Source organism: Cnephaeus nilssonii, assembly GCF_951640355.1.
Source record: "Cnephaeus nilssonii genome assembly, chromosome: 15".
NCBI classification, from domain to species: Eukaryota; Metazoa; Chordata; class Mammalia; order Chiroptera; family Vespertilionidae; genus Cnephaeus; species Cnephaeus nilssonii.
The window spans coordinates 17,997,244-18,018,986 of NC_137086.1; the positions used below are offsets into that span (position 1 = coordinate 17,997,244).

Genomic DNA, 21,743 nt, shown 5'->3' on the forward strand with positions numbered 1-21,743 from the left:
AAACAATATTTATTCTGTTCTTTCTTCAAAAAATTTCCTTTCACTTCACAGTGGCTTGCTCGATAATTCAGGAGGGAAAGTACTTGTTCAGAAAGTAGCTGGCCAGTCTGGCTACAGAGGGAGTTATTCCAATGGCGTCCAGTCCTTATCCCTACCCCGGTGGAGAGAATCCTTCGTCGTCTCAGGTACGCCTTCACTCCGGGGGGACGCTGCTAACATGGGTGCTTGGGTTAAGTAACCTCTTGGGACAAAATGTGCTCTTTCCAATGTGCTGTTAGTTTTAATTCATGGCCCACCTCATTTCATAAAACCTGAAGGATTAGTTCTTCTCATAATTAGGATCATGAAACAATGAATTATAATTACAGTGATAAATCACTGCAGTCTGGAAATATTGAAAGGCTCCAATTACTCATGTTAAACACACTGCAGCTATCTGTAAGCCCAATCAAACTTTTTAATTAAGTGAATTACATTTAATAACTTGGGTTTTTTTTTTAACTATTCCTTTTGTTAGGCCAAATGAGTCTCAGATCTAGAACCTTATTCCTAGAGATTTCTGTTAAATGAACAGATAGGGACATGGGCTCTTAAAGAACTGAGCAACAATTTTATTTGAGATTTATTTTTATTTAATAATTGTTGCACTAGTCAATCAGTTTTCACTATCTAGCTCTTTTGGATTTTTGTAGAAAATCATTTTCACTTTTCTCCCCTTTTCCAAAGAGGTAATGTCAGTGAGCTAGTGACTAGTACGATTTCACAGTGAAAAGGTAAGCAAGTATATTTGTACTATAATGATCCCCCCCTTTTCATTATATTTGTGAATTTTCCCAACCTAACCTTTTAAAAAATATATTCTTATTGATTTCAGAGAGGAAGGGAGAGGGAGAGAGATATATAAACATCAATGATGAAAGAGAGAATCATTGATCGGCTGCCTCCCACATGCCCCCCGCACGACTAATGCCGGTGGTCTTGAAGGGTTCTGGAAACCTAGAGAAGGGGCTGTGCATAAATTAAACAAGAGTCCAGAGACAAAACATAATTTAGAAAGGCATTTGGGGCGGGGGGGGGGGGGGGTGGGGGGAAGAGGAGCTTGGCTAAAGATTAAGACCAAGTTCTCCTCGTCTCAGGACCCCTTGCTTTTTATTAACACAATCTGTCCTAAGGCAAGGTGGAGATATACACATCAAAGAGTAGGGTTAGGTACAGAATCCATTGTCAGAATGGGGAATTGCCTTTGGCTGTTCAGTTGTTTGGCCAACAGGAGGCAATAACATGTAGATTAAGATGCCCCGAGCTGTCTGGCAGCAAGCAATCAATTTATGCATCCCTTTCAGGTTTGGGGAAATGCCTTTAGCCATTCCCAACAGGTGATAACATATGTGACTCAGCCCCGTTGAATCCCCAAGTTCCATCAACCTTTCGATGAAACTCTTGCAATTATGACATGCTGGAACTGGCTTCTGGCGCACGACCTCCTGGTTCATAGGTCAATGCTCAACCACTGAGCCATGCCAGTCGGGCACCAATCTAACCTTTCATTTTGAATTTTTTTTAATTTACAGAAAAATTCAAAGAATAATACAATGAATATCTAGATCCCCTTTACCCAGATTCACCAATTGTTAATAAGTTGCTATATTTGCTTTATCTGTTTGTCTGCCTATCATCTACCTGTATTTTGTCTAAACCAGGCAGGCATCATGACACTTGATCTTCAATACTCAACTTGCAAGAGCAAGAACATTTTCCTAAATAACCAATACCATATCTGAAAAATTAGCATTGATACAATATTATCTAATAAATAGTTTCTATTCAATTGTATCCAATTATCCTAAAATAGTCTTCAGAATAATTTCTTCCTTTTTTGGATCAACAATCCAAAGATCATCCATTGCATTTAGTTGTCATGTCTATTTGGTGTCCTTCAATCTAGAACTATCTCAACACATTACCTTTTTGGTCATGAACAGCAATGACATTTTTGAAGTCCCAGCCAGTCGTCTAGTAGTATGTCCCACAATCTGGACCATAAACATCTCCAATTGTTTCCTCCTGATTGAATTCAGGTTAAATATTTTGGCAAGGATACGATACAGGTAGCATCATAGCATATCCATTATGTCCTATCACAATGACCATATCAGAAGGCACATAATGGCAATGCGGCCAGTTGTTGGTGAGGCTAAATTTGATTAATTGGATATGTTACCTTCCCTCTCCATGCTGAAAATACCTCGTAATTAATAAGCAATCTGCAGGGTGATACTTTGAAACAGCATGAATAGCTTGTTTCCCAACAAATCACTCAGTGGTGTAAACATCTATTGATCCTTGCTGCAGCAAGAATTATATTAGTAATTATAGTTGTTCTAATTCTGTCATTTCTTTCACATGCATTAGCTAGTATTTTTATAGAAAGAACAACCTCCCTCCCCCCGCTGCACACTTAGGATACAAATTAGACTGCTTCCTAAGTCAGAGAGTAGAAAGTCATCAACCATAGTACTATGAGGTTTGCCTTGTAACAAAGAATTCAGAATAGGGGCCTTATGAAAATGCTATGTCTAGAATACAAATTTGTTGAGTATGGAGAGAAATATAATCTCCACATAGGTGTTTACCAAGTAGCTCCTGGCTAAATAAGAGTATTTTGAACTAAAGTATTTAGCCTGCAATCCAAGAATCCCAATAGAGGTTTAAAAGAAAAATTAATTCCATGAGCATATCAATCTGCTGAGATTATTCCCTATAAATCTCAACTTCCACATCCCCTCATTCCATCTCCTGACATATAACCGAAAACCCTTTTGGCCAATGATAATAAACACTTGTGCTTCTGCAATGGCTAGAAGTCTTTCTTTTTTAAATATATTTTTATTGATTTCAGAGAGGAAGAGAGAGGGAGAGAGAAAGAAACATCAATGATGAGAGAGAATCAATGATCGGCTGCCTCCTGCACGCCCCACACTGGGGACTGAGCCCGCAACCTGAGCGCATGCCCTGACCAGGAATCGCACCGTGACCTCCTGGTTCATAGGTCGATGCTCAACCACTGAGCCACGCCGGCAGGGTTAGGAGTGTCTTTCAAATGGAGGAGACAGGAAAGCGCACTGCAGCGTAAGGCTGTCGGCTGGGAGGTGGCCACGGCATGCCCCCCAATTGCTCAGAGGCTCATGGCCAGCAAGTTTCACAGAACCATGTCAGAATCATCCTCTGATGGCTCAGATGCCTCCATGACCTTTCTTGGGTTTTTATTGCTAATGTTCACATGTCACTGTGCTCCTTAATTTGCTTCGGTCTGGGAGGGAGCTGGAGAGATGTGCATTTTTGGTGAGCATAATCTTTTCAAAGTCCGGGGATGGGAAAGGTCAGAGAGGGACCTCCTAGAACTGCCCATTTGTTTTTTGATCCACATTTCAGAAAATGGAGCTCATGCCCCTTTTCCTTCTGAACAGAAAGAACTATAGGATTTTAAAAGAATAGGAAACAGACCATGTCTCTGCAGCGCTCGGTTGATAGAGCGAGGCCACAGCAAGGGCCCTCCTTGGGTCTGAAGAGCCTCCACTGACGTCTGTTTGGGTCGGGCCCAGACCAGGGGGAGGACCGGGAAGTGCCAAGCTCTGCTCCCAGGTGACTCGAATGGCACGAAGCCCAACGATTTGTCTCATCCCCACTTGGAGTGATATTTATCGGTAACACCAGAATAACTTTTTGCATTTCTTTGGTGACCTATAGTTCCAAAACCTTTAACTATTTTTTTCCCCATTAGATCCTACAACTTTGTGTTGTAAGTTGGTCCATGTCATTGTGCATATTTTCTGAATGAAAAAAACATGAGTGTCAGAGGCTGAGGCAGTTAGTCAATGGCAAAATAGAAACAGAAACGTATAATTTTAAATTTAAAAAATATTTTTCCAATTATAGTTTACATTCAATATTATTTTGTATCAGTTTCAGGTGAAACCTATATTTCCTTACTCCCAATCCCAAACACTTCCTGAGATCCCATTATTCTGTCTGTGTCATGATCCTACAATCGTTTGTACTAGATTCTGTTCCACCCCCTTGCGCTCTCCATTCAATGCTCCCCGCCATCTTCTCCTGAGCCCCACCCTACAAAAATATTCCCTCACGCTGAGAGTTAAAATGCTTTCATTATTAGATGGAAATATTGGATAATGGGTATTTGAATTTTAATGGAGATCTAAGCATTAAGATAGCCCTTTGCTAAATAAAAACTTACTGAGCATCTACTACATGTCAGACACTGACTGCTACAGGTGCTGAGAGTTCAACAGTTACCATGTGAGACAAAGTGCCTGCCTTTTGGGGGGCTTCTACTTTCCATGGACACTTTCTGTTTCCTGGTGGAATTTTGGGCATGACCTCATGGTGGGGGAAGACCGTGGGCAATTTCCAGTCCTATCCGGCTTGGTACTTCCTTACCCAGCCCCTGTCCCTGATTGGTCTTGTTTTCTTTTTTAAATATACTAGAAGCCCAGTGCATGAAAATTCATGCATTGGAGGGGGGTCCCTCAGCCCAACCTGCCCCCTCTCACAGTCTGGGAGCCCTCAGGGGCAGGAGGTGACCCTTTAATCAGGGGAAGGCGATGACCCATCACACCTCTGCTGCTGCCACTGCCAGCAGCGCAAGCCTCAGCCAGCCCTGGTTACCTGAGCCTCGGGCAGCCCTGGGAGGCTGGGCAGCCGCCATCTGAGGCTTACCTGCGCCTTGGGCCGGCCCTGGGTGCCTGGGGGGCTGAGAAGACTGGGGGACTCTGGAGGCAGGCGCACGGGGCAGGCCCAGCCTTGCCACACGCCTGCCGCCCCAGTGGGACTGAGGGGACTGGGCGCTGCCATCTTTGAGAACGGGGAAGTCAATTAGCATATTCCCTCCTTATTGGCTGTGGGCGCCACCATCTTTGAGGGCGGGGCAGTCATTTAGCATATTCCCTCCTTATTGGCTGTGGGCGCCACCATCTTTTGTGATGGCATGATGGTCAATTAGCATATTCCCTCATTAGATAGGATTTTTATTGATTTCAGAGAGGAAGGGAGAGGGAGAGATAGAAACATCAATGATTAGAGAGAATCATTGATCGGCTGCCTCCTGCACGCCCCCTACTGGGGATCGGACCCAAAACCCAGGCATGTGCCCTTAACCAGAATTGAACCCAGGACTCTTTAGTCCACAGGCTGACGCTCTATCCACTAAGCCAAACCAGCTAGGGTGGTCTTGTTTTCTATGTCTCCATTATTTCCCTGCTATACATTAGCATTCCTTCTTCTTGCCTGGCATCTAACTTTCTCTCCCTGGGTGGGCAACTAATGCTTATTGTCAAGGCTGATCTACATTTCCATTTCCCTACTTCCAGGCTTCTATAGGGCCATGGAATTCAAATGGATCCCACAGGGTCCATGAAAGTGAGGGGCAGCCGTTCAGGCATAGCCAGCCTGTGGCCAGAGCACTCCAGCATCTGACGAGGGGCATGGGGAATGTTTTCACATCCATCTCCTGACCTAATTAAACATTCAAAGCCACATGTATGAAAACCTCAGCTTCCATGTCACATCTTCATGGGCAAAACAGTGGATGCTCATGTGAACTCTGAGTCAAGGAGGTTTCATTGCTTCCTTTCGAATATTAATAAAGTACAGGCTATCCAGGAAAGCAAAATGCCACTTGACTTTTGTGTTGTAATCAACGATTCAGCACGGGGGGGGGGGGGGGGGAGATGGACTGATTTTATTGAACTCAAAGAAAGACAAATTTGAAGGAGGGAAGCAGCTTATCAAAACAGAGCCATCTAAAGCCTCTAGTTCTAGAAATAAATCTTTTTTTCTCTCTTTTGCAGAAGGTAAACCCCAAAAGGGCGTAACCTACCCATCGGCTCTTACATATTCATCAGCTAAAAGCCCAGCTGCCAAAGCAGGCAAGTATTCATGAGTGATTTCATCTAAATCTTCTGAGTTCGTAAACATGCAATGTTGTGTTTTAGGAGATAGTGTAGAAATTAACATCTTAACCGGGCAAGGTCCACTGACTTCAGTAATATTTTAACAGATGCCAGGAAGATGGGCCCAGAAATCAACGGGATTGGAGGGCTGGGGCAGAGGAATGAGGCTCTTTGTTGTTGTTTTCCCAATTCCAAGGTTGTCTCTGTTTGTGTCATTCATTCAGATTTCAATGCTGCTACCTTGAATTTTATTGTATTGTTACTTTAGAAGATGACATGGCATTCTGTCTGGAAATATTCCCAGGCAGCTGAAAGGGAAAAGGCTGTCTTCACTTAGGTATGAAATGAAGGGAAGGGAAGGATGTGGCTTAGGAGATAACAGCAAACAGCGAATCTGAATAACCCAGACCACAGATAGACTGCCTCTGAGGCTGGGACCTAGCATCAGGTAAACCACAAAGGTGGTACTGATAGCCCTCAGGCCAAGAAAATACCTTTTTCTAAGTTTCTGTGTAAGAGCGGGAAGTGTGCTCTGCAGTAGTGTGTCTGTGGGGGTTCTTTGATTTCCCACACAAAGAGAATCGGTGAGTTGCTTTATAATGGGATTTTGCATTGCTCCCAGAAACTTGCTGGGCTGGCCAATTTTGTTCACGGACTTAAGGAGAACATGGTGTAACAATAGTGTGAGAAGCTAGCATTTATTGAACATTTGCTGTGTGCCAGGCACTGTTCCCAGAGCTGATTACTGCACTCAATCAGCCCAACAACGCCATGGGTATGTACTATTCTTAGCCCTAATTTACAGTTTAAGGAAAATACAGCGCAGAGTAGTTTAGTAACTTGCCCTTTGTCACACAGCTAGTAAGTAGCAGAGCTGAGAATCAAACCCAGACAGTGTGGCTCCAGAAACCTCTCTCTATACCATTAATCTGTATGTTTATGCTAATAACAGTGTCTATAAAGAGCCTTGATCTGAGAGGCCTTGGCATACAAATAGCAACTGGTTTTCATCCCCCCCACCCCCACCCCCCAGTTACTTCTCCAACTATATCTTTAATGACATCTTAATGTTTCTGGCAATCTAGCCTTGTTTTGGTTGAAGTGCAAGGAGACAGCAGTTCCCCACCCCTACCCCCACGCTGGCAGCAGACTGTGGTGGCTCAGGGACCATTTCTGATCTCGCTCCTGTCCCCTTTTGGTGTGGGCACAGAGGAGGAATAGGTGACAGAAGTCCCATAAAGACTGACCAGCTGATGGAGGGAGATCGCCCCTGGCCTCTCGGTGGTCTCATCGAGGCCAGCCGTTCTCCGTGATTTCTAGGAGGTGACATATGTGGATACATCTGGGGCCAGAGGATGGTGCTCAGCTGCATCGTGGTCCCCTACTGCTGGGCCAGAGGCTGGGCCCCACTCTTCATCTGAGTTAGGTCCGCTCCTTGGCTCCGCAGCCGCTTTGCACAGAGCCATGGGAATGACTGGGGTTGTCTTCTTCCCCTCAGGGGTTTAGGAGAGCAAGGATGGGGTGAGGTCACCTTTCCCTTCCCATCTCACTTCACCTTTGGCCTTCTGAGCCTTGCACCCACCCCTTCAGAAACAATCCCTATGTTCAAGTAAGCCCCCCAACTTTAGGGACCACATGTCAAGTACCCCCTATTTTTATACTGAGAGGGAGAATACTTCTACACTCCAAGAATACTCCCCAAAACTTTCTCTGCAAGCCTGCTTCTGCAGTGCACCAGGTGGGCCGGTGGGTGCTGCGGCTCAGCAAGATCAGAGAAGAGAGGGACCCATCTCCTTCCCTCAGGCCCCTGCAGTCATGGTGAGCCAGTTCCTGGAAGTTCCTTCCCGTGGCTTGGGAAGGGCAAGGCCAGAAGGAAGGGAGGAAAGGTCCTGAACACTGCTGTCCCCAAATAGTGGCTACTAACCCCAACTCTTCTGGTCCTTTCCTTCTGCTGACTGGCCCCGGTGAGGTGGGGCTGGTGATTGCGCAGATTCTAATCGAATGCCCCCCACCCCCTGTGGGAAGTTCAGTGGCACTTCATTTAGAATGGGCACTGGGGCCTTCTGGCCCAGCTCTGGGCCTTAGCCAGAATCCAGACCACAGGGGAACCCAGAAACCTCCTGCGATGGTAGCTCTCAATGATCAAGTGTTTTCTCTGTGCCAGACACCTGTACTTCAGAGATCCTGAGGCAGAGTGCCAGTGGTCCCCCACTTTCAGATGAGGAGATGTTTAATGCTTTGCCCAAGGGCACCACTCTAACTGCCCCATGCAACACTCAAACACTGATTGCACCCCTCAAAGAAGGTAAAGAGTGGGGAGAGAGGTGAAGGGGAGAGACTTTACAGCCAATTGGCAGCATAGGTTATAAAATCCATTGGGTTTTTACTCCACATCAGAGGTCATTTCCAAAACTTCTCTATGTACCCCAAGCGCTATGGCCCAGCTCACCACCATCTACTTCTGGCAAGTACTTATTCCACGTGCCTGAGTTACTGACATCCAAGAGGAGTGTGGAGAAGACAAACAGGCTTTCTTACACATACACTGAGAATGAGGAAAAGCCATAGTTAGAACATCAGTCAAGTATTGCTGATATCACATGTCCCCTCTACCAAACCTTCTCTATCTTCCATGACATTGTCACTGGGTAGTGCTATCCTATTACAAGATCTTGTAGAGTTGTCATAGTGGAAAAAATTAAGTTCATTCATTCATTATTTATTCATTTATTCAATAACCATACATCGAACACCTCCTATGTACCAATCTCACCATGGAGTAAATTTCCCCAACTCAAAATTTCCAGTGAGAGTTGTAAAAGGGTGGCCCCTTTGTTGCTACTCTTCCTTAAATGATGAAATTCCTGTAGCAATATGGGAAAGCAGAAGAGATGGAGGTGTGAGGCCAGCAGCTGTTCAGGTCTCAGCAGGCCCCTATAAAATACTTCCTCATCTCCCCAGGAATGTGAGTTAACAGGTAAATCAGGTCAGGATGACCTCTCAAAGCATCACAGCCTCCTTCCCTGGTAAATTCTCTCACTCAAAAAATAGAAAGCACCCAGATTTGGCTGCACAGCTCCTGCTGGACAGGCGTTGCTTAGATTTAAACGCTGTTCGCCAGGCAGAGGCAAACAGCTGCTATTTGGCTAGAGCCTCGAGCTCCTCTGAGCTCAATAAAAACAGGTAAGTGTTTGATTCATAATTTGCAAGTAAAGTGTACTGTCAGTTTATTTATATCTTTCTCTCCAACGTAATAATTATACCCCGTTTCATAAAATAGACAATGATTCTATTACGGCTTTTTCCTCTATGCAGCAGGCTGGACCTGGGCTGCACCTCCCTAAAGAGGCATTAAAGCCGGTAGCACTTACCAGAGGGTAAGACAGCAGAGAACTTTAGAGAGATTAGAAACTTCCCGAAGACTTGTTATGAGAGCTCAATTCCTTTAAAGTCATGGAAACGCCATAAATCACAGGTTTGGTTTTGCCCAAGGATGGCGTGAAGACTGGCCGAACCCCAAAGCTGCTGCCAGGTCTTTAGCAATTTGTCTGGCACAGTCTAGGCAGACTTAAAGGCGGGACAGGCTGAAGGAAGGATCTGCTTCCTGCCTTGACAGGCCGATGCCCGCAGGCCCAGACCAGATGACCGGACTCCAGCCCCATAGCAGGGCGGGTGCTGTTTGCTGACTGCTCCCCCAAGTCAGTGCTGGGCAGTGGATCTGAACACCCCGCCACACATCCCTCTGCATAGCTGGCCTCTGTATAGACAGTTTCCCAGCACACTCGCTGCACAATGTCAAAGAGGAAGTTGGGTGGTTCCCACAAGGAGTGCATCACCTTTTTATCTCAGATTTGTGTACCTGAGATACACCAACCGTGAGCCAAGTTAAGGCTAGAGCTGGCATGCTGTGGTAGGCTGAAATGTACCCCCTTCCCGCACCCCACCCCAAAGATATCCATGTCCTAATCCCTGGAACCTGTGAATGTTACATGGCAAAAACGGGCATTGCGGATGGGATAAAGTTAAGGAACTTGCGATGGGGAGATTATTCTGAATTATCTGGGTGGGCCCTAAATGCAATCACATGTATCCTTATAATAGTGAACTAGAGGGAGATCTGACACACTCACACACAGAGCAGAAGATCAATTGAAGATGGAGCAGAGAAAATTGAGGACACTGGCCTTTAAGGTTGGAGTAGTGTGGTCACAAGCCAAGGAATGCCAGCAGCCACAAGAAAATGGAAGAGGCAGGAAACAAATTCTACTCAACAACCTCCCAAGGAAGCTCAGTCCTGCTGACACCTTGAGCTCTGCCGGATGACACCAATTTCCAGTTTCTGGCCTCCAGAACTGTCGGAGAATACAGATGGTCAGATAGAGAAGCTGGCATAACCCCCATGGGATCCACCAGGCATTTTCGAGGGGGCTATTGTCCTCCCAGGACTGGGGTGCTCTTCACTTTGTGGGACCCTTTTGTGTCTCCTTCCAGCACAAACCCATGCTTCTGAAGACAATTCCCAATGCCCAGTGGGTAGCCACATGTCCCCTTGCCCTAAACCTTCAGAAATACTCTCAGGGCCCCCAGAGTAGTAACAAACTGACACTCATTTAAAATTGTGAAAGCAATCTAAAGTGTCACACAGGGATGAAGAACACAGGTTAGCAGAATCAACATGATCCTTACGATCTAAGTTCTCTTACTTCATTGGACAGATAAGGAAACTGAGGCCCAGAGGAGTTAGTTGACTAGTCATGAACTGGAAATCTAGAATGCATTCTCTAAAAGTAAGTGATAATGAACACTAGAGTACCTTTTACCCCTGGACCAATGCTAATTGAAATATCAAAAAAGTATGTTTATGACCATTGCCTCTAGCGTCTGGAAAATTAACTTGGCAATTAATCATGTTCTGCCTTATCCACATCTCTGAGGTTTGAACTGTCTTTAATTACTTTATTATTCTTCAGTCTTTGGTTTGTGTATTGGTTTATTGCTCCATCCCTGTAGGGCAGGTGAGTTTCGCCCTCCACAGCCCCTAGCACAGGTCTTTGCTCATGGACCTGTGTCCAATAAACTTTTATTCTACATCTGTCCTGAGGAGTCTACTGGCTATTTGATAGGCCCCAGTGTAATTTCATTTTTTACAGATGAGACCACAAAAGCCTATCAGAAGCCATCAGTTCCAGGGACAACTGCACAGCCAGTGACCCTGATGCAGGTACCAGGGACCACCTCTGCAGAAGGCACCCACACCACCTTGCCCAAGCCATCCCCATCGGCAGGCTCCACCACCAGCAGCCCCAGACCACAGCCCGTGGGCCACAGGAGCCAGCAGCTGGGTCAGTAGGTACACTGTGTGTTTCCACGTGCAAGAAAGTGGGAGACTGAACGCCTGTGTGGAGTGCCGGTCTCCCACCTTTGGAGCTGAGTGAGGGAGGAATGCCTGAGACCTGGGCCAGGGGTATGTGTTCTCCCAGATTTAAGGGGTAAATGTGAGCCCAATAATAACAGTTTAGGATCAAGCTAAGAGCTAATAAGCAAACTATAAAGAAAGGGTTTTAAATAGATTCAAAAATAGGACCTTTGTTATCATACTTTTGAAGGCAGGATATCACATGAAACTTTCCCATTACAAAATCCCCATTTCTCCAAAAGCTCAGCTGAAGACATAGGAGGTTTCTCTGTAAACACTGTTGAGTTCTGTTTTAAGTGACAGATGATAAACTCCTGGGAGTTTTCAAATATTAGAAACAAACAAAACAAACAAAAAATGCCTTTAGGAAAAGCCAGATAGCTAAAATTTTTATTCCTTTTCTGACAGCTTTTTGTCTTCCTATTTGTATCCATTTCTTAAGTAAAGCTTTAGGTTTTGCCAAAGTCCAGTTTATGGGATCAATCTCGGTGTTACCTCAAACACATCCTGAAGAGTGCAGTGGTAACCCCATCTCCCGTTTCTATACCATGTGCATGGAACCTGGCTCATCAGCGCCTCCTCATTTCCACAGGCCTTCTGGAAAGGGGGCGGAAAATTCCACGGGAGTGTCACCGCTGTCTCAGCAACTTGTCCTAATATTTCCCTCCTGGTGCCACTTTGTCCTTCAAGGGAGGAGGTGCTCAGAACTTGTCCTTTTCAGCCTCACCTCAGCTTCCAAACATTCCGGCCACCCAGCATGGCCCTTCCCCTCCATATCAGAGCCAGCCAGCTCTCATTCCATCTTTTTATTTCACAAATACGCACTTTAAATGTGCTACATACTCTCCTAAGCATCTTACAAATACCAGCCTTTTAAATCCTCACAACAACCCTATCACGTAGATGTTACTTTTCATTTGACTGATCCATTGTGTTGACGATGAGGAAACCAAGGTATAGGGAGGTGAGGAAACTAGTCCCAAATGACACAGCTGGGCAGTGGCAGAGCTGGGTTTGAGCCCTGGCAGCCTGGCCCTCCTGTGACTCCCCTTGCAAGAGGCATCCCTGCCATAAACCACACCCCAGGTGCTAATGAAGATCACAGAAGCAGGGCCTGACCCATCCTGACATGAATGGGTGGCAAGATTAGACACAGCCAACTCCCACTGTGATTAATAGTAAGTAATGGAGCCCACAGTGGATAGAGTGTCCACCTGTGGACCCAAGGGTACTGGGTTCAATTCTGGTCAAGGGCATGTACCTCAGTTGCAGGCTCTTCCCCAGACCAGGCCCTGGTCAGGGCGCATGCAGGAGGCAACCAATCAATGTGTTTCTCTCCCATCAATATTTCTCTCTGTCTTTCCCTCTCTTCTACTCTCTCTAAAAATCAGTGGAAAAATATGCTCGGGTGAGGATTAAAAAATAATAAGTAATGGAATGCACATAGTCCACACTTTCCATATGCCAGGCACCCTGCATGCATTAATTTAGTTAATCTTCCCAACAACCCTATGAAATAGAGATTATCATTATTACTAGCGTTCCCATTGCAGGAAAAATCCTGCAATAGGGTTTCCTGCTGCACTCTACCCCACCCTGCCTGCTCTCCTCCCTTGTCCCCCCCCCCCCCCGCCTTCTCCGCCAGCCCGCCTGCTTTTCCCTTCTCCCCCAGCCCTGCCTCCGCTCCTCCCTTCTCCCCCGGCCCCGCCTCCGCTCCTCCCTTCTCCCCCGGCCCCGCCTCCGCTCCTCCCTTCTCCCCCGGCCCTGCCTCCGCTCCTCCCTTCTCCCCCGGCCCCGCCTCCGCTCCTCCCTTCTCCTCCCCCTGGCTTGCTTGCTTCTGCGCAGCTTTGCTCCCTTCTGCAGCTCTTGGCTTCTTTCTACACTGTCTTGATATGCAAATTAGCCGCCATCTTTGTTGGGGTAATTTGCATATTCGTCCTGATTGGCTGGTGGGCGTGGCTTGGTGTAGCGAAGGTGCAGTCAATTTGCATATTTGTCTATTATTAGATAGGATTCCATTCAATGAACAACTCATGGGAGAAGCTATGTAATAAAGTCCCGAAATAAATATAATTTTGCCCCACCTGGCATGGCTCAGTGGTTGAACATCAACCTATTGCCGGTCAGGGCACATGCCCGGGTTGTGGGCTGGATCCCCAGTGTGGGGTGTGCAGGAGGCAGCCAATCAATGATTCTCTCTCATCATTGATGTTCCTATCTCTCTCTCCCTCTCCCTTGCTCTCTGAAATCAATAAAAAGTATGTTTAAAAAGTAATAATAATTTCTGAAGATTGACAGACACTTCTCACCACCCTATTCTTATTCATCTCAGGTTAGTATGAACACAGGCACACTATGCCTGACAGCAAACGAGAAAACACTTAGGAAGGATGCTGGGGACAGGGCTCCCATAGGCAGACATTTTCCATTTTCTTAATTTCAGGCTCTTGACTTTTGGAGGCCTTGATTCTTTCAAAGACTTTTGAGTAGCTGAGTAACTTCTTGTTTGCTCCTGGTGTCTCCTTAGAGGACAACTTTTACCTAACACGTATAATTAAACATGTGGCATATTTACTTGGCTACCCTGGAAGCTTGGAAATCCTATTACAGGTTGGGCCTGTGCTTATGGAAAACCGCAAGCAACTTGCAGTAGTGGCTCCCAACCTGGCAACGCTTCATTATTCCTGGCCGGGGGATAGGGGCCTTGGACGAGAGCCTCCCTGCCCATCAGTGTTCCTTCTTCATCCTTGTCCAGCACCCGCGCCCATGCTGCCCCACAGGCTGCTGGACAGATCCTCTCAGAGCGAGCGTCCATGCAGTATGCCCAGTAATTGCTAAGAAAGGAGCCAGACCATGGAGGGGGGTGGGAGAGAGGACTTTTAAAAGCTCACTCAAAGGACTTTCTGTAGGACTGAAGAGAAGTGAAAACTGATGTGTGAAGGGCTATGTCTTTTTTAATAACAACTTGATTGGGATACTTTTCGCCTACCATACAATTCACCCATTGAAAATGTACAATTCAATGGTTTTTAGTATATTCACAAGGTTGTACAATCATCACCAACAATCAGTATTAGAACATTTTATCTCCCCAACAAGAAACCCTATTCCCCAACTGACTCATTCACTATATCGCCCTAATCTCTTCATCCTCCAACCCTAGGTAACCACCAATCTACTTTCATGAATGCCTATCTTAATATATGGCTATAGATGTTTTCAGTGATATTGTATCCCAACTATATAATCTTTAGTTTACAAATAACTCCTTTGTTTCTTCAAATGAGCTGAAAATAATCTGCCACCTACAGTAAGAGAGTAATTCTGCTGCTGATGGACAACTGAGTTGCTGTTATTGTATTTATCAAGGTTGGCTTTCTGTTCTTGTTTTCTCTTATTTTGACTTTAGTCAAAAGATTTAAGAAGTGGTTGTGAATGAGGGTGTTCCAGTGAAATCTAATTCATTTATTTATTTGACAAATATTTATTGAGGTCTACTATGTGTCAGGCACTGTTCTAGGATCTTGGGCTACATTGGTGAACACATCCCACCAGGATCCCTGTAGCAGGTCGCTTCAGCTTAGGACACGTGAGAAGTGTGCAGGTGGGACAGGAGCAATCTGCATTTGGGGCCCATGACTCATCTTTGCTCTACAACGAGGTATAGATCTGCCTCTCAGATGGGACATAGGAACTTGGAGGGATTTTAATAGAAAGTAGAAAGTTTGTGGCAGGAAAAGACAGGGAAGAGGAGCTGATGTAGGTGGAAGGGCTCCAAGGAAGATGGGGCTGGACACCAAGGCCTCATCATAGCCCCTTTACTGGTCCACGAATGTGCAAAGCTAACAAGATATTGAGGAACAACTCAAGGTTGGGGGAAAGAGGTCCCAAGAGCCAGAGTGACAGAGACCTCCTCTCCCAGGCAGGAGTGAGGCTGTTCTTCAGGTAGAGGCCAAAGACTATATTGGCACCCACAGGAGTCAAGAGGCTGCAGAGCTGCATCCCAGGACCAGAGGGGGGCAGCCTAGAGAACCATATCCTTAGATAGGCTGAGGAAAGAGTTCTGGAAAAGATGGAAAAATCCCTCCAGGCCCACCTGCAGAGTCAGCTGAATCCACCAGGTCTGCAATGTGGAGTGGCTTTGCCCAGCATTGCTTTCCTGGTCAGGTTCATTTTAAGAAGCTCTATGGTTGCTTCAGCTAATCTAGCAGGTTAAATGCCTCCACAAGGAAGGGTAGACCAATGAGGGAAGCAGAGCGCCACCTAGTGGCAAGGCATAGTGATGGCTCTGATCACCTCCTACTCCACTCCACCCTCTGACAGCTGTTAGAAAGGAGAAGGAAGTGGTGAAATCTGGGACAGGAAGGAGACCATCATCTGTAACTGCCCATCCCTTCCTCATGCAACTTCCCTGTCTACCAACATTTATCTCATCTCTGAAGGTTTAATTTCCTTAAGGTGTCTGGAGAAAGTTTTTCCTAAAATCCAGTCTTACAAATAGGAAAGCAAACATTCCAAAAGAAAAATGGGTGAAGGTCATGACCAGGCAAAGCTAAAGTGGAAGAACTATAAGTGGCCAATAAATATAACAAAAGATGTTCAACCTTACCAAGAATAAAATAAATGCAAATTAAGCAATAAGATGTCATTTTCACCAATTCACACTGGAAATTGATAACACACAGTTACGGCAAGCGTGTGGAGACATGACCCAGAATTCGCACTTACAGGAACATATTCTCAGGTAATTACCAGCCAAGGGTGTAAAGAAGCCCGGACACAGGTGTTGTTCATCATAGAAAACTAAATGGAAACAATTTAACTGTCCATCATCAGACCAGTAAAGGAGTTACTATATAGCTATTAAAATTTTGATGACGAGGTGCACTTACTGACAGAAGATTAGCCTGGGACAGATTGGGAGGTCAAAGAAGCGGGCACCCATCTCATGCTCATAACTGTGTACTGTGCGTGAGAACGCAGCATAGAAAAGGGGATATAACTCTATAAGCCAAAATTGTATAGCAGTATAGATTGTACACTCAAATACAGGGATTAATTACATTACAGGTGATTTCTTACTATCCTTAGTATATTTTCTACAGTAAGCATGTGTTGTCTTTATAATTAGAAACGAAAGCTAGTTTGACTTGTGTCCTAATAACTGGAACAAAGACAAGGGAATGGAAAATGGATGGCAGATAGATTTGATTGCAAGAGAAGCTGATGGTTTTCCATGGCCTCTTACCTCTTCCCCTCCATGAAATTTGGTTCTTTCCCTCTGCTGGTTTTTACGTGGCCCCTTTTCCCCCAAAGGGATTTTGCATTTCTCTTTACAGAACCCCCAGCCCCCATCTCCCTCCTCCCTTGCTTCAGAGAAATTGCCCAATAAATAATGAATGCTGAAGCATATTTGGTTCTCTCTCAGAGTAATTAAGGATAACCCATTGTGTACCTTTAAAAATCACTGAGCACTAACGCTATTTGCATCAATGCCACGTTAACACCGTTTAAGCAAATTGCTCAATGTTAAGTGACATGTCTATTGAAGGATTACTTTAACCTCCTTGGGAGTGGCACAACTGAGAAGAATTATTATTGTAATAATGAAGTATAAAAATATGGTACTTTCATAAAAGAAGTGAAATACAAGGGTTATTACCTGGAATAGTGTTTTGAGTTAAACCCTTTTTCTTTCTTTCTTTCTTTTCCGTTTCAATGCTTCCTCTGGGGCAGGTTCAGACCGCCCAAGGACAAAGCTTTACCTTGGTTCTGGCCTTGGTAATGTCTTATTAGGTTAGAATCATGGAAAGAAGGAGAGAGATTAGATTAACATTCATGCTCTGACCAGTCAAATGTTATTACAGATCCCTGGTCCACCACCTCCTACACAAGCAGCCAAAACAGCCCCCGTGCCAATCCAGGTAAGAACCTGAACTCACCTTTCTAGCTGATGAAAGTTAAGTTTGTTTACACGGGTTTTGTCTTTCCAAATCCTTGCCATTTGACTTAGATTTGGACAGAAAGCATTCCACCGGTTATGCCAACAAAAGATACAGCCCTAGGGCCCCACTTGTAAAGAAACTTGTAAGAAAAGTAAGGAAGCCTTACATAAGCAAAGTTTTCACTCCTCGCCATTCCCTGGAGGCAATTTTGTGGGGGGTTTAATAAGAAATTCCTAAGGATTCAGTAACTGACTCTTATGAACCTGAAAAGGGATACTCTCTGGGGTTTATGCCTGAGAAACTAGGGTAAAAGGAGGAGAAATTTTTATCTTTTCCCAGGAAAGGCAGAGCTAAGTTTGCCCTGGTACTTCCAGATGTGAGGAACAGAAATACATTCCCTCTGCTCCAGGATTCTCCTATGCACTGTGCCTCTCCCTGGCTCCCTCTGTTCCCTCTGTGCGCCCTTCAAGGTCTGACCCAAGCACTGGGAATGCAGAGGGATGGAGCCGTTCTCTTGATGTTGAAGCCTGGAGCGATTAGAAGGGGGAATTGAGTGACCTTAGAGGCTTTCCACTAACTCTGGGCCCTGAGCTCATAGACTTGATAGAAGTACTATTCCCTTTGCAGCCCCAGGGCGTTAGGATGGGGGCCCAGACCTCCAAGGAAAAGAGAGCACGCCTGTCTTTTGCTAGGGCAGTGGTCGGCAAACTCATTAGTCAACAGAGCATGTGGCTCGGGAGCCGCAGTTTGCCGACCACTGTGGGGGATACCTGCCTGTCCTCCACATGTTGAAAGACTCCTAAAGGGACTGTAGGTTCTCTTTAGCTTTGATGCCAATTGGAGCAGGGGCTCCATGAGGTCCTGCGGACAGGACGAGCAGCTTCTGCGAGCTTCACAATTACACCGGGGCTAAAGTACATGCTGCTGTCCTGGACAAAGGGCTTAAGAATCAGATCGCTGGGCGGGGCAAGGACTCCAAGGCCATTTTAGTCCCTAATAGGCCCAGGGGAGTGTTCAGGCAGCCAAGCATGGGGCACTCCTTCCTCCTGTCCTCTTGGCCAGGATCTTTGCCTCCTCTGCAACCCCCAAAAGGAGGGCCAACCACAGAGAGCTCAGCTGGCTTCCAAGGAAAACCTGAACCAGGGCATTTTCATCAGGGGGCAAACTGAGGGAAAGAAAGCAGACTGCTGGCTGCATGTGGATCAGCCGGCCCAGTGCAATCCCCTCAGGTACCAAAGGCAGAGGCTCCGGGAGCTGCTGTCCAGAAACCTGCCAGGCTGTCAGCCTGGCCAGCCTGCCCGCTCGCTGCTCAGCACCCCCGCCCGGCTCCCCTTGCTGACACTCCCTCCCCACACACGGGGGCCTCTGTGGCTCAATCCAGGTCACCCGAGGTGTGTTAACCTCTAGAGAATGCCTCTTGGCTTTGTCTGTTCTGTGTCGAAGAGAACATTTCTGCCAATCCAGACACCCCAGGGCTCTCACGGGGCTGGTCTGCGTGAGAGCCCTCCCCCCCCCCCCCCCCCCCCCCCGGGCAGCCTAGGCCTTGCCACTGGAATCAGGCATGGCCAGGGCACGGCCAGGGGCATGGTTGGCAACAAGACCTATCGCTAGGCCCTACTTTTTCTTTTTTTTTTTTAAAAAAAAAAACAACCCGTATTTTTTATTGATTTGTGAGAGAAAGGGAGAGGGAGAGAGAGAGAAACATCAATGATGAGAGAGATCATCGACTGGCTGCCTCCTGCATACCAGGGATTGAGCCTGCAACCTGGGAGTCGGACAGGAGCCAGCTGCCCGGCCTGGCTGCTCCTGCCCTATTCTGAGGAGGAGCAGGAGCGGTGTGCTCCTGATAACTGATGTGAGGACTAGGTGCTTTCCTGGCCTCCCGGTACCATGAGCTCTGTTTGATCAAATGAGCTTCACTGGCCTGGAAACCTAACCATGGAGTTAATGTTGTTTCCATGGGAAAGGGGCAGCCAGGTCCCAAACTAATACCCCGTACCGAGCTTTGGAGGGCAATCCGTTTGTAAACGGGACCTGTCGGCTTCACGGGTGTGACGGCTCATGCCCAGGCCTCAGACGGTCCTCAGCCTTCTCGTGGCCGCGGCTGCTCTCTGCCTGCTTCCTGGGTTACCGCAGCCAGAGGAGGAAGCTCGGGGGAGTGTGCAGCCCCGCTGCAGGAGGCCAGGCCCAGCGAGGGAGGCGTGGAGGGAGGCGTGGAGATTCCCCAGCTGCCTCTCAGATCGCCACCTCCTCCTAAAACTGCACCCCGGGAGGTCACTGGGGAGACACCGGGGAGCTGCAGGGCCACCTGTGCTTCTGTCCCATAAACCTTTGGAGCCGGAAGGGCCATGTGTTGCAGCTCCCGCCTGGGTCCCCTGCTGGTGACTTCCAGATGTGCGGGCACGGAAGGAGCTGTGACATTGCAAGGGTCATCACTGGGGTCTTAGCGTCGAGGTGGTCCGGGCCCTCACCCTGCAGGTGGTGGGCCAGGGAGCGAGCAACTCAGCGGCCTACCCAAGTGCCCTGAGACACTGAAGCAATGACTCATCACGTGCGACAGACAGTGGTTACGTGCAGGCCCCAGAGCCGCCTGCTGGCCTTGAGGTTCACTCTGCCACTCCCTGGTGGCAGGTTCCTCGCTTGTGCAATGGGAACATCGTTGTACGGAACTCACAGGTTCTTGTGACTTAACCCCATCAGGTGCGTGGTCAGTGCCTGACACTAGGAGCGCTCTCAGTGAATGTTCATGGTTTCTGCATTTTCACTATGGAAATCAGTCAGAACCAATACTTCTCTTAGACACTCAGTCTCTATGAGGTGACCAAGCAAGGATTGCCACAAAAGTAACTCCTTGTTTTTCAGCAGTGCCTGACACTCCAGAGTGATTCTGACACATTTACCTCCATGTGAGGCAGGGTGACAAGTCTACTTTTTCTTTTTAATATATTTTTATTGATTTCAGAGAGAGGAAGGGAGGGAGGGAGGAAGGGAGGGAGGGAGGGAGGGAGGGAGGGAGGGAGGGAGGGAGGAAGAGAGGGAGAAAGAGAGAGAGAGAGAGAGAGAGAGAGAGAGAGAGAGAGAGAGAGAGAAATATCGATGAGAGAAAATTATTGATCGGCTGCCCCCTGCACATCCCACACTAGGGATCCAACCTGCAACCCAGGCACATTCTCTGACTGGGAATCGAACCGTGACCTCCTGGTTTATAGGTCAACACTCAACCACTGAGCCACGCTGGGCCAGCACGACAAGTCTCTATGACTCCAGCTTCACCAAGGAGACTTAAGGTCAGGGAAGGCGGGCGAGTCCCGCAAGTGCCTGGCTGGTTTTTGGTAGGCCCAGGATGGGTCTTCCAACTTCTTTTTCCACACCACCCTTATGCCTCAGCACAGGAATACAAATGCTCTAACAAATTTACTTCCTGCTCATTACAACCAAGTCCAAAAGCACCAAGTCTCAGCTGTCCAAATATTTTCCAGCCCTCGGCTTTTGGATAAAAGTGATTTGGTTCAAACCCGTCCCAAATAAATGAAAGTGGCACCAACAGGACAGGCTTCCAGGACAGGCAGAGGCATGGAAACGGTCTCTCTCCAGCTAAGGTAACAGCACCCAGCATTCTAATTCTTCATAACCTCAAGGTGCTGAAAGCCTTGGGCAAAAACAGATGTCACCAGCACCTTTTTTTTTTTTTTTTTTTAAGGGAAAGGGCAAAGTGGGTATTTTTACCAGTAGGTGGCAATAGAGTTATAAGGCTAAAGCGGCGGAATGTTTAAACATATAAATCCTAAATATTTTGAACCTGGCAATCATCTCACTCCATCTGCTAATGTTATTCACAAAGGAATTAAGGTTCACAGAGGGCATGTGACTTGTTCAAGGTCATACACCTGGTTAATGGCTGAGCTAAATTAAACTCAGCTCCCACCATTAAATCGGAATGTGCAAGAGCACAGAGTGACTTTCAAAATAGCTTGCCATCTTAAACGTGTGAACAAAAAAACCACTGCTTTTGAGTGTGTTAATACTTCCAGCATGCAGTAACAGTGATGGTCTTTGAGAAATGAAACAGTTTATTATACCTTAGCTTTGGGCTTCCTGAGTTGGACGTGGATGGGGGAGTAGGGGAGTAGGGGAGAAAGGGAGGAAGGAAGAAAGGAAGGAAGGAAAGGAGGGAGGGAGGGAAAGAAACAGCTGTTTGGGTGTCTTTTTGAGACTTCCTAACATGTCAGTGTTGCTTCCAAGCCCCTTTCAACCATGATTCCCCCAAACAGGTCAGGGATTTTGGGGTAGGAATCTCCCCTTCCCAACCACCCTTTCTACTTTATCAGCCAGCACCAGGGTGTGTGTAGGGGGTGGGGGAGCATTAAATATTTTATTGCAGAAGGAATGCCAGGTGCCACTTGCTTTATTCTG

General features: G+C 46.7%; 1 protein-coding gene across 1 annotated transcript in view; it reads left to right on the forward strand.

Moving 5' to 3' along the window:
• Positions 1–21,743, forward strand: part of VIT (vitrin) — a 93,834-nt gene that overhangs the window by 45,617 nt on the left and 26,474 nt on the right. Inside the window, exons 5-8 of the mRNA XM_079791890.1 lie at positions 52–185; positions 5,868–5,945; positions 11,120–11,311; positions 17,253–17,309. Coding sequence (XP_079648016.1) covers positions 52–185; positions 5,868–5,945; positions 11,120–11,311; positions 17,253–17,309 — 461 coding nt within the window. The remainder of the gene's footprint in view (positions 1–51; positions 186–5,867; positions 5,946–11,119; positions 11,312–17,252; positions 17,310–21,743) is intronic.